Source organism: Apiospora aurea (genome assembly GCF_038362705.1).
Source record: "Apiospora aurea strain CBS 24483 chromosome Unknown utg000008l_segment0_segment0, whole genome shotgun sequence".
Taxonomy (NCBI): domain Eukaryota; kingdom Fungi; phylum Ascomycota; class Sordariomycetes; order Amphisphaeriales; family Apiosporaceae; genus Apiospora; species Apiospora aurea.
This window is the reverse complement of record NW_027117395.1, coordinates 2,957,333-2,970,822: the sequence shown is the minus strand read 5'-3', so window position 1 is coordinate 2,970,822 and position 13,490 is coordinate 2,957,333. Positions and strand designations below refer to the sequence as shown.

Here is a 13,490-nt window from a genome sequence, read left to right as displayed (position 1 = left end):
CACGTAGGCTGCCTCTGTGTCAGTCTAAACGGGACACGCAGACAACCGAAGCTGCCTGGATTTCTTGCTCTGGTGTGGCAGTGGCGTCACTCTGTCACGCTGTCAGGCTGTCTGCCTGAGCAGGTCCTTCCTTCCTTCCTTCCTTCCTTCCTTCCTCAGGGGCGAAACTTAAAAAAGCCCACCCCCACCTGCCAAAAGCGTTTCGTTGCCAATGGCCATATATTCGCAACCCATTCTCCCTGCACACACATCTGATGGTATGACGTTTTCTGCCTTGTGACAATCAAAAGCCCAAGCCTAAGCCCAAGTCCGTCAATCTGGTAGGCGAGCCACTGAACAATCCGCAGAACACCACTGCTTAGGCTACGGCCTCTGTCTACTCTTAGGTTCTGTACCTAAAGTAGAGCCTATTGTTGTGTGATACATTGCATACCTACCTACACCTACCTTCGGACCAACATACCTCTCACATTTATCATATTCCCTGACTCTTGGTCGTGCTTCATCCATCCTGCCCCCATGCCAGCATTGCACCCGAATTTGATGTGACAGCCTTTGTGGATGCATCAATCAAAACAACCCAAGAAAACAAAAAAAAAAAATCCCACGATAAACATCTGCCCCGCACAACTCAGCTGTCCACATTCATTACCCCATCTCCCGTCAACCTCTGTGCATTGATCAGCCTCAAGGCAACCGCGAATAATGTTTGTGCTCAAGAATGTGGGCAAGCTCCTCTTTGGCAGCAACAGCCAGGAGTCGATGATAGAACTGCCTCAAGGCCAGCTCTATTTGGTCCGACCGCTCTCCCCCAAGGGCTACTCAGAACTCATCTTCAAGGATGCCACTGCCCGCATCCGACGCACCGGCCAAGATTTCCAATACCAACTGGTCGTCCAAAGGGTCTACGAGGAAGGTGAGGCCGAGCTGCTAGCCGACGAGGAAGGCGAGGATGCCGAGATCGATGCTCTTACCACCGAGCGCGACGAGAAAACGTTCCTGCTGGACGAAGCCTTGCACTTCCGTGTCGAGAGCCGGGCGGGGTCCGAGAACATACTCGCCTGGAAGGACCTCAGCGGCGATGTAGGCGACCTCTTCGAATTCGTCTGCGACGGCACCGTTTCCGCAAACCAAGTCGCCTCGTTCGACCGCATCGCCAAACAGTGCCAGTACGAGCGCAAGTACCGAAAACCCCATACCACCGCTTCCGAAGCCGACCTGTTCCAGTTTGAGTTCGAGGACGAGCAGCCCATCCCACAGGCCAGCCCCATCCATAGCCCCACCATCGGCCGAACGTTCGACTCCGACGAAATGTTCCCAAACATCAACAACAGTAACTCCAAAGCCGCCGCCAACATCAGTGTGAAGCGCGACTCGCCCACACAGGCCCCCATTGCCGAGATGTTAGCCCAAGACGACGAACCGGCGCCAGAACCCGAGCGACAGGAGAGAGAAGTCAGGGCTCCCGACCAAGAGAAGGACATGGGCCCACCCGCAGCAGCAGCACAACCCGAGCCTCTCGAGATACTGTCAATGGAACTTGGAGAGCTCCATTTCTTCGACTTCCCTTCTGGGGCTTTTGTGTTACAGGACTCTTCCGTTACGGCCCAAGTGTCAGACATTGGCAAATGGCAATACTGGCTACATGTTGCCAGCAAAGAACGTGAATGGCTTGGCATTCCCGTCGTCGCCGACATCAATCCCGTGTTCAATTTCGAGTTCCTGTCTTTCATCTTCAACCAGTTTACTGAAGATGGCTCGGCCTACTCGTGGCTGTTGCGTTTCAAGGATCAAGAAACGCTCGAAAGATTCCAAGAAGGCTTGATGCGTGCCTTATGGGAGCAGCTTAACGAAATCAAGTGGACCAAGGTCAAGGACCAGGAACGCCAGTATGTCCTGGACGCTTTTGAGGATCTTGCTATGGAAGACGCCCCTGCTGAAGAGCAAGAGGAAGAGGAAGAACGCGAGGAGGCTGAAGCCGCGGAAGAAGAAGAGGAAGATGTCGGCATAAGGAATGAGGAATACGACACCGACGAGGAGCATGACGATGTCGAAATGCAACCTAGGGATGGTAACACCAACAAGGCGATTGCCGTCGGTTACAAACACGATCGTTCCTTCGTCGTGCGTGGCACCCAAATCGGTGTCTTCAAGCACACGCCCGCCAACAACTTGGAATTCTCTACCAACATCTCCAAGATTGAGACACCCAAGGGCACACTTTTCAGCCCGAAGAAGGTCATGCTGCATAACGAAGATCGCAATATGATTTTGCAAAACGACACCGATCCCAACAAACTCTACCGCATGGATCTCGAATACGGCAAGGTCGTCGATGAGTGGAATGTGCACGATGACATCCCCGTCGTGACGTTTGCCCCCGAGAACAAGTTCGCCCAGATGACACACGAGCCTACGTTCCTTGGAATTGGTAGCAACTCCCTATTCCGTGTTGACCCACGCCTTGCCGGCAACAAGCTCGTCGACTCTCAGTTGAAACAGTATGCTTCCAAGAACGACTTCAGTGCTATCTCCACCACTGAGAAAGGCTATGTTGCCGTTGCATCCAACAAGGGAGACGTCCGTCTCTTTGATCGTCTGGGTATCAATGCGAAGACGCACATCCCAGCATTAGGAGAGGCCATCATCGGTCTTGATGTCTCGGCAGACGGTCGCTGGGTACTTGCAACTTGCCGAACCTATCTCCTCCTGGTCGATGCCTTGCAGAAGACTGGCAAGAATGAAGGCAAGCTCGGCTTCGAGAAATCATTCGCTGCCGACTCCAAGCCACAACCTCGCCGGCTCGCCTTGACACCTGAGCATGTGGCCCAGTTTGCTTACGAGACGGGCAAACCAGTTACATTTACCCCTGCGCGCTTCAACACTGGCCATGCCGGCGAGGAGACGTCCATCATTTCTGCCACAGGCCCTTACATCATCAACTGGAACATGCGGAAGGTTCTTCGTGGGCACAAGGCACCCTACATCATCAAGCGCTATACAGAAGAAGTCAAAGCGGATGATTTCAAGTTCGGCACTGATGAGAATGTGCTCGTCGCCCTGCCCAACGAAGTCTCGATGGTTGGCAAACAACAGCTGAAGAGACCCACGAGAGAGAGCATTGCCGGTCATGGAAACCGCTTCGGCACGCCCCAACGAGATTCGGGACGCGTCGGTAACTTGAACAGTGGCCGTTATAAGCTCGGCAGAGATGACGTTGTTGACTCACCCTACTGAGCACACCAAGTCTCCCCCACGCCTGCGATTGGGCGTCTCGAGCCCGCAAGGTTTCTTCTGCAGGCGTTTTAGGGAGGCAAGGTGTTCTGGGGCTGGGAGTGTTTTGAATGCCAAAACAGGACTGACACGAAACAAACGCAAGGGGTGGGGAGAGACGGCTGGACAGTCGCTTGATTTTGGTTGGCGTAGACATACGATACCTGTAACTTCAGCCCCGGGGCCTTGCTGATGATATTTTCTTTCCTTCTGCCGTTCTTCTGCTTTATTGAGACGCCCCAGCTAAGGCGCGCATGATCTTTAGTCAGCTGCCGGGTGTGTAGGTAGATTCACTAATTTCATTAAATGATACCACTACTTTTGTTCCCTTGCCAAACAGCCATAATCACACAGGGTTAAGGCCCAAACGAGTACATGTACACATATGCCATATGATAAAAGCTATATAGCGATGAGCGTGAGCAAGGAAGGAGGCAAGGAAGTTAGTTACACGTCCGTCGCCTGGTGAATGCGTAATACTTCGCAATGCGAGACAATTAGTATCGCATTACTCGTTGATGAACTCCGTGCGGCACAATCACGAGCACTGGTGGTCTCACACGTCTCTCGGCCTGGGTAACATGTGTAATTATCCTTGTAATACGTCTATCTAGCTGCCCAGAGGTATATGTGTACACCTCGAGGTGAGGGCTACTGCTCTGGGAGTAATATTATACCTGCCATGCGATAAGGACCAAGAGCGAGGGAAAGCCACAGGTTTGCCGTGGTTACGTATGGATAAAGAACCTATACGCGTCCAAAGGAAAATCGAAGCAGGGGGGCAAGATATGCAGATGCTGTATTTGTTTTCTTCTTCATCTATTCATCGTTCATCTCATCTCATCTCATGAAAGAGTTCGCTTTAGAGTGACAGAAGGCCCAAGAGGTGGCAAGGGGATAATCTGTGCGGTGTCACCAAAGAAAAAGTCTAGAAGAAAGGTTGGTGACATGGCGACAGCCTCAAAGCCGCCACGACTCCTCGATGCCTCGAGCGAGACGGTTTCTATTGTTGCGGCGAGCTTCTTCCGTCGTATCCTCCGATCTGGCTCCAATCCTATCCCTCTCGGCTGCGGATCTCATAATGTCCTGGAATCGCGTCGGGGTCGGGAGTATGTTCCGCGCTTGCGCAGCTACGATGGCGGAGGAGGAGACCGCGTCGCTCTACTTGGCGGACGCCTCCTCGCCCACCTGGCTAGCGGCGGTCTTCACCGACTCGGCCGCCTCGGCGACCTTGTCGCCCAGCTTCTGCATGACGGGCAGCGACTGCTGCTTCTCGCCGCGGTCGGCGCTCACCTTGGTGAGCTCCTGGACGAAGCTCTGGCCCCACCAGGCGCTCGTGTACTTGAAGACGTAGCGCTCGAGCTTGCGGAAGTTGGCCTCGCGCATCTCGGGCGACATGGTCACGGCGTCGTGGATGGCGTTGGCCAGCTCCTCGGTGTTCCAGGGGTTGACGATGAGCGAGCCGTTCAATGATTGCGCCGCTCCTGTAAACTCGGACAGAATCATGACGCCGTGGCGCTTCTGCTGCGTGGCGATGTACTCGTAGGACACCAGGTTCATGCCGTCGCGGGTCGAAGACACCAGGCACACGTCGGACACGGCGTAGAGGGCGCACAGCTCCTCGAAGTTGACGCTCTGGTGCAGAAAGTGGATGGGCATGAACTCAATGGTGCCGAACTTGCCGTTGATGCGGCCCACCAGCTCGTTGACGACGGCGCGCAGGTTCTGGTACTCCTCGACGTCCTGTCGGGAGGGGACGGCGACTTGGACCAGGACGATCTTGCCGATCCACTCGGGGTGTTCCGTCAGGAAGACCTCGAGGGCATGCAGCTTCTGGGGGACTCCCTTGATGTAGTCCAGACGGTCGACACCGACAATCAGCTTGACGCCCTCGAACTTGCGCGACAGGACGGCGATGCGGTCCTGCACGCTGGGCTTCTTGAGCCCCTCGACGAACTTGTCCGGGTCGATGCCGATGGGGAAGGCGCCGACGGTGACGAACTTGCCCTGGTACTCGACGCCGTTGGGGGTGGTGGCCGTCTCCAGTATGCGGGAGCACGAGCTCAGGAAATGCCTGGCATAGTCGTATGTGTGGAAGCCGACAAGGTCGCACTGCAGGACGCCGCGCAGCAGGGCCTCGCGCACGGGGAGGATACGGTAGATCTCGCTGCTGGGGAAGGGGGTGTGGAGGAAGAAGCCAATCTTAATGTTCTTCCGCGTGGTACCCAGTTCCCTGCGCAGCATCTCGGGAAGCAGCATGAGATGGTAGTCGTGGACCCAGATCTGGTCGCCATCCTTGACGTCCTCGATGATCTTCTTGGCGAACAGCAGGTTCACCTCCTTGTAAGCGGCCCAAGCGCTCTCGTCGAACGTGATCTCACCGGGGTGGTAGTGGAAGAGCGGCCAGAGGATCGAGTCTATGTCGGGGGAGATTGCATGTCAGCGAAGAAGGTTCCAGTTTGGAAATTGGAGGAAAGGGGGGGGAACGCACTAGCAAAGCCATTGTAATGCCTGTCGGCCAAATCGTCGTCGATGAAGACGGGATGAGCGCTGTATTGTTCCTTCAACTGATCCGTGACCTTCTCGACGTCGCTCTCGGGGACCTCGAGGCCTGGCCAGCCGTACCACTGGAAGCTGGTGGTTTTGCTGAGACCGCTGAGACCGGTGACAAGACCTCCCGAGGACATGGAGAAGTCGTATTGGCCATCGTCTTTAGGCTTGATGGTGATGGGGAGGCGATTGGAGACGAGCAAAAGCCGGCCGGACGAAGGGCCGGTCTGTTCTGAGGTCGGCATGCCGAGGGGTTCTGTGCGCTGTGTGTGTTGGGTTGGTTGGTTGGTGGGGCAGTGACGAAATGCGCCGGGCCGTGGCAGCTTTCTATTGTTGTTGCAAGACGGACGGTAGAAGGCAGGGTGCGAGTGGTGGTTTGGGAGGCGATACGAATACAGGAGAAAGGACTCGAATGGTATTATGTATGTAGCTTGCGTAGTAGTAGGTCGCAAGTATGAATGCCGAGTGGGACGATTTCGGGGCGTTGGTCCTGGGTGGGTTGCGTCGGGTTCTGGACGTTTGGACTCCAGTGGCGGGGTAGCAAGAGTGACGATGTGATGTCGTGAAATCAGACAAGGTTTGCACCTAATGCGAGGTCGGCAGTTGCGTTCAGTTCGACAAGAACAACGACGACAACAACAACCAACAATCACGAGTGAACCGGTTCGGACTTCCGTGGATTCGCAAGAAGGGGCGAATGAACGAGTATATGGAATAGACTATGCGGGAAAAGGGCAGGAGCAGAGCAGGGAGAGAGGGAACCGGGATATATCGATTGTTTCTAGTGGTACAGTAGGCTAGAAAGCTGGGAGGCTACAGTAGGAAGCTAGGTAGGTAGGTAGGTAGGTAGTAGTATGTAGGTATAGTCGATGCATGCATGTCAAGCAGCAGGGGGCGGCTTGTTGAGTTCCAATGCAGATAGCTTCCCGTCGCCGCCAATCAATGGATGCAAATAGAACCTAACCTACATCTTCCAGCCTGCGCTGCTACAAGATTATCCTGGCTGCAGCAAAGAGGGACGCTTTTCTGAACGCTTCACCGTCCGAGCATGGCAGCATGGCAGCATGGCTGGAGGGGGGCGCTGTCCCGCCAAAACGACGTAATGGTTGCAAGGAATTCCGTCTGATTAAAGATTTTTTTGTATCGACACCGGCAGGGGTTCGCTTGGACTTGGACGGTTGGGCCAGCCCGCCATCCAGGCTTTCTCTGTCTGTCCAGGCAATCTCGGAGCTAAGATTCCAGCCAGCCAGCTAGCTGTCTGGTGCAACGCCCCTCGTGGCTTGTACGCACATCAGTACGCACATGTGCTCATGGCGACAAATTCTCGTCCAGTCCCGCGTATCACGTTCTGGCTAGTCTGGCCATGGCCGAATCCTGGCGAGGATTCTGGCCAGCCCCACCCCATTCTTGCATTGTCTCACACCCATCACGACCCAACGAAGGTAGAGTCATCTACAGACAGACGGGCTGGCTGGCAAGCTGGCTACACACAGCCAGTTCCCCGCTTGTTCCGGAGCTTCGCTCCTACACTCCTCCACCAAGACTTTGGCGGGGTAGCACCACCGTATGAGTCTGTCTGTCTGTCTGTCTGTAAGCTGTAGGTACGCTGTCTGTACCTAATGTGCCGGCCGCAGCATCGTCAGCACATCAGGTAATTGTAACCTGCTCGCTCCACGGCGGTCAACAAGTGGTGCAACGCAATCCGAGACGATGAATTCACATGCCCGAGCTTGCGTCAATGAGAGAGCACAGAGGAGGATATACGCACTTCTCAGCAGCTTCCATGCACAGGAACGCCGGCATCATCGCGGCGTCGCACCAGCGTCATCGCCGATCTAGAATCCCAGCCCAGCTGCCAGCCCTGCTCCACCGTCCTTGTGAATTGCGCATACCAGAAGAATCCGTACTGGCCTGGCCCCTGCCAGGCCCCTGCCAGCCTGGCCTTAGACTTACTTCTGCTCTGCTTCTACGGACTAAAAGCTCCACTTGCAATTGCTTTCTTGGGCCATCTCGAATATTCGTGATGGCTCCCGTTTCACAAGTGACACCGAGCTGGACATCGGTATGTGTCAATCCTTGCACATCATAGCCGGCCTTGTTGCTATGCCTACTCAAAACGTGAAGTGCACAGATGAACAACCCGAAAAGAAGACGGTATTCTACTCTAGCTTCCAAGTTGCTTGACAATCCAAAAAGGACGGCGGGATTGCAACCAAGCCCTCCGCCACCCCTAAAAAGAGGCGTAAAAAACATACAAAAACATACAACACCGAGGATTCCCAGGTCGTCACCGACCCTAGTACTAATTCGGCTCTCTGCTGCTTATATATGGGAGAGCGGACGGGATCCCTAGTATTTAGCAGGATATGGTCGTATGTAGTAGTGACGCCTCTTACAGACGCTTATACTATACTTGCATGTAGGTTGGACAAGGATTTTATATCCAACCTTGGATAACTATCCCCCAATCTCGCAAGCGATTAACTGCGCCCAAATCACGATTTACTATTCCTGAATGCGTTATCTTCCTAGGGAACGCGGCCAAGGAGATTCTAAAGTGGGTGATTGTCGACCTTGGCGACCATGAGCAGACGACTGAGAGTGCTTAATAGCACCGCCGATGGTTCTAGTGCTATGTTTAGCTCGACGAGTGGCCGCCCGTTTATTAACATTAGCCCGATAAACTATTAATATTACGTATTAAATTTATTAACGTTTATAAAATTAGTTAATATCGGCTTTATTAATTAAAGTTTTTTTTTAAAAAAAATCTATTTATTTTATTTAAATTTTATGATGAGTAGCTTTATTTTTTAAATAATTAAAAATTATAAATGTTTAATATTAAATAATTTTTACAATTTAATGAAATATTATCTTACCGCTTATTAAATTAATCGTTATAATCGCGTTATCGTGAAAAATATAATTTAAATAACTTTATTAAATTAACCGCTATTATAATAATTAATAAAAAATAGACCGTTATTAAAAAAAATAAAAACAATAAGTATTATTACGGCGCACTATAAGAAAAAGCCTTAAGTAACCTTATTAATTAAAGTAAGGTAAAGTATATAAGAAATAATTTAAGTGCCACCTATTTTTTTTAAATAAGGAAATCGTTTTAATAGAATTAAATGTTTTTTCTCTGTTTTTTCGGTTTTAAAGTTAATATTACTTCGTGAACTAGTCTCGCGAAACCGATTTACCGGGCGATTAAATAATTAAGCCGACTTTTAATAGTTAGACTAATAACGAAATAAGCTTAGACTAGATTAAGCACTTCGATAAATATACTAGATTATAAACGAAAGGTCGTTACCGCCTCTTGATTCTCGACGGCTACGAGAGCTATATTTCGGCCGAATTCGAAGTATATTATTAAAATAACGATATTATTACTATTAATATGCCTCCTTATTTATCGCACTTACTTTAACCTTTTAATATAATACTTTATTCGCCTTTAAAGCGTACTTATTCGAAAAAAATCGAGCTATTTATTAAGGCTTTTATAAACTATATTATTAAGCTCGAGTTCTTTATTACCTTTAAAGCCGCGCATTTTACTATTTTTACGGATTTTAATATTAAATTTAAATTTAGCGTATTTAATTTAATAGCTTATAACCTTAACGAAGTAATTAATAAATTAAATATGCGTCTCCGGACGCCTACATTTAACCCATCCCGTTTAAAGACGGCTAATACTTACGACCCTTAAACGCCGTTTAACCCCTAATAAATAACTAAGCACTCTATTTATATTAAAAAAAAGGTGTCTACTTATTAAAGAAGCTCTCCGACGCCGATTTTAAATACGGTAGACTAAATAGCGAAAAATATAATTAAAATAGCTTATAAAATAACCTTTATACGCGATAAGATATATATATTAAAAGAGGCTAATTTAACACTTTTTAAACGCCGAAGAGCTAAAAAGTCGCGAATCTAGCTTAAAAAAGCCTTTATTATTAAAGAATTTTAGTAGCTATAAAACGAAAAAGTAAAAAAGAAGCGTTTAGCGCCCGATAAAAATAAAAATAAGGGTTCGTCGAAGCGGAGGGCGACCGGTAAAAAGCGTTATAATATTTACGGCGAAATAGGCCACAATGCGCGAACATATAAAAAAGATATAAAATTAAGCGAGGAATTAAATAACGAGTAATTTTAATTAATTTTAAGCGTTGTAATTAAATTAATTTATATAAAAAGGTCGAGAAGTGGAAAAAGTGTGTCGCTAAGTGATATACGTCGCGTAGTAATAAACCACGTTAAGCTTTAATAAATAGTAAATCGGCCATTTTTTAATTAAGGAATCGCTAGGCGAAAGCTAGTAAGTTTTTAAATTTTATTAACGTAACGTTTAATATTTTCGAGCTTTTTAAAAATATTATCGATAACGTGGTTTACTATTAAGTGGGCCGTATTATAAAGAGGCTTAACATTTCTATTTACCTCCCTTATTAAACTTTAACACGTAATAACTCTATTAATATTATACCGATTCTATCTTAAAAGATCGAATCGTTTTAACGATCTAAGCGATATATAAAAGCCGAAACTAAATTAACTAAAGACGTACTACCGTTATATATAACGTTTTATACGAAACGTTACGTAATCGAATTAACGGCCGAACTTTATAACGCGAAATTCGATACTTACAATATAAATTAAATATAATTAAAAAAGAGGTAATTTACTTTATAATTATATAATCGATTTAAGTATTTAAGGGTTACCTCTTAATATCGATATTATAAGAGATATAATTAATCTCTTCTTAGAGTTATATAACGGCGACCGCGTCGGTAAATACTAGGTTAAACGCTTTATTAACCGTAACCCGGATTTTAAAACTTAAATAAACCGTCGATATAATTACTAAAGGGCCCTTTATAAAAATATAAGTATTATTTCCAGCTGGTTTAAATTAATCGTAAATATTAAAGCTAAATACGATATCCTTAACGAAGATATATAGAATTTTAACGAAACCAGCTTTATAATAAATATAATCGGGTTAACCCTCGTCGTAATACGCGCCGACCGGCGTAAAAAGGCGAAATCTATTTAATTTAATAATCGAGAATAATTAACGGTCATTAAATACATTAATTTATAGGGCTAATATATCCCGCCGTTCTTAATCGTTTAAGGCTAATATTACCTCGTAAACTAGGCTATTAAATATAACCTACTAAGCGATTAAGTAATTAAGCCGACTCCTAACGGCTAAACCGATAACGAGACGGGCCTAAATTAAATTTAATACTTTAACAAATATATTAAATCGCGAGTAAAAGGCTCTTATCGCCTCTTAAATCTTAAACGGTTATAAAAGCTATATTTTAACCGAATTCGAGGAATACTATAAGAATAATATTATTATTACGTTTAATATACCTCCTTACTCCTCCCACTTACTTTAACCTCTAAATTTAACACTTTATTCGCCGTTAAAGCGAATATATTCGAAAGAAATTAAGCTATTTATTAAAGCGTCGATAAACTATATTATAAAGCTAGAGTTCTTTATCGCTTTTAAAGCAGCGTATTTTATTATTTTCACGGAAAACAATATTCAATTTAAATTTAAAGTAACTGGTTTAATACCTTACTATTTAAACGAGGTAATTAATAAATTAAATGTACGTCTTCGAACGCCTATACTTAGCTCGTTACGCTTAAGGACGGCCGGTACCTATAACCTTTAAACGCCGTCTAACCCTTAATAAACGACTCGACACTCTACTTTTATTAAAAGTAAGGTCTTTACCCATTAAAGAAGCTCTTTAACGTTAATTCTAAATACTATAAACTAAATAACGAAGGGTATAAATACGATAACGCATTTAATAACCTTTATACGCGCAGAGATTTATACTTTATAAGCGACTAATTTAACCCTTTTTAAATGCTGGAAAGCTAAAAAATCACGAACTTAGCTTAAAAGAGCCCTTACTATTTAAAAATCTTAGGAGCTATAGGACGAAAAAACAAAAGAGAAGCGTCCAGCGATTAATAAAAGCGAAACTAAAGGTTTATCGAAACGAAGGGCGACTAGTAAAAGGCGCCACGGTATCTATAAAAAATAAACTATAATACACGAACATATAAAAAGGAGATAGAATTAAATAACGAATCGGATAGCGAGTAATTTTAATTAATATAATACATTATAATTAACTTATATAAAAAGGTTAAAAAGTAGAAAAGGTACATCGCTAAGTAATATACGTCGCGTAATAGTAAACCACGTTATACGATCTTTATATTATTCTATTATTAAAAGCTAATTAAAAATTTAAATTATTTACTAAGGCGACGTATCGTTTATCTTTAATTAGTCCCACGATTTCGTTAATAGTTAATAATAGATAAAAGTTAAGCACCGCGATCCGGTTTATTAGCCTTAAGTTAATAACTACGCGCCTTTTTCGTTACTTATTACTAATATATTAAACGATAAAAACGGGGTATTTAAATAGCGTTACGCGTTTTACTTATTATAAGCGGCTTAACTTATATATTAAATCGAAGGTTTTATTTAATAATTTCCGGTTTTCGATATTTAATAAATATTTTATTACCGTTATTTTTTACGATTATTATTCTTTAACGAGTTTAATTATTATTATTATTTTTCGAAAAATTAAATTATTTCCTTATTAAATTATAATTCGTCGAAATCGTAATCTATTACGACCGTTTCCCGGGTAAAATTACGGTTTTTTACGGCGATATAAACTCCCTATTTTATTTTAATGCCCGGTATATTTTTTAATTTCCCGGCTTTAAATTATAAAATCTTTTCTTTTAGTTTTATTTTATCGTTTTTAAATACCGTTTATATTTCGCTCATTATTAAGTTTCCGTTATAAAGTATATTACATACTTTGTTTATAATTCGCTTTATTTTAATATTTTATCGTAGCGTAATTTATTTATTTATATTGTTAATTACCGGTATTATTTTCGGAGATCGTGCTATTATAAGAGTATTTATTACGTATAGTCCCGATATTTAAAATATAAAGTTTTTTTACTAGTTTTTATCTTTTTTAAAGAGGTCGACGTAGTAGATTAGTATTATTATTTTCTATCGCGCGGGGACGATCGTTTTCGTTTAGACTATTATTTTTCGGGCTATAGTTTTTCGTTTTAATTCGAATTTAACCGGTATTGTAAAATTATTTACTATTTAAAGTATTAATTATTTTTATAGGTAGTTAACGACGGCACTTATACCGTAAAGCTATAATATATTAAGTAATACGTTTAAAGGTAATTTATTATTCGTAATTATTACGTTATTAATGAATTCGATTATTTTTTAGTTTTTATTTTTATTAAAACCCGTAGCTTTTAACACGAGTTTCGTTTGTTTTATTAATATTGTTTACCCGTTTATTTTTAAATACGGGAAAAGTTTTATTTTCGTAACTTTAAAGTTTCCGACGACGTTTATTAATAACTTCTTATTTGTTATTAATAACGAGGTTTTTATATCGACGTATATTATCGATATACCTTTTCATATAAATACTTTAATTTTCATATAAAAATAACGGCTAGTTTTGTCGATAGTTTCGCTTTTTTACGAATCGAGGTAAATAATTTTTAATTAATATAAAAATTAGAGCTTAATATTCGGTCTA

At 44.4% G+C, this 13,490-nt stretch overlaps 2 protein-coding genes across 2 annotated transcripts; one reads left to right on the top strand and one right to left on the bottom strand.

Annotated features, from left to right (window-relative positions):
• Window positions 1–705: 705 nt before the first annotated feature.
• Window positions 706–3,237, top strand: PG986_012366 (uncharacterized protein; the record flags this gene model as incomplete). The annotated part of the gene is made up of 1 exon (XM_066848588.1): window positions 706–3,237. The coding sequence occupies one exon, from the start codon at window positions 706–708 to the stop codon at window positions 3,235–3,237; it is 2,532 nt and encodes an 843-aa protein (XP_066695284.1).
• A 1,197-nt stretch (window positions 3,238–4,434) lies between these two features.
• PG986_012365 (glycosyl transferase) lies at window positions 4,435–6,068 on the bottom strand (the record flags this gene model as incomplete). The annotated part of the gene is made up of 2 exons (XM_066848587.1): window positions 4,435–5,690; window positions 5,765–6,068. The coding sequence occupies 2 exons, from the start codon at window positions 6,066–6,068 to the stop codon at window positions 4,435–4,437; spliced, it is 1,560 nt and encodes a 519-aa protein (XP_066695283.1).
• Between the last annotated feature and the right edge of the window lie 7,422 nt (window positions 6,069–13,490).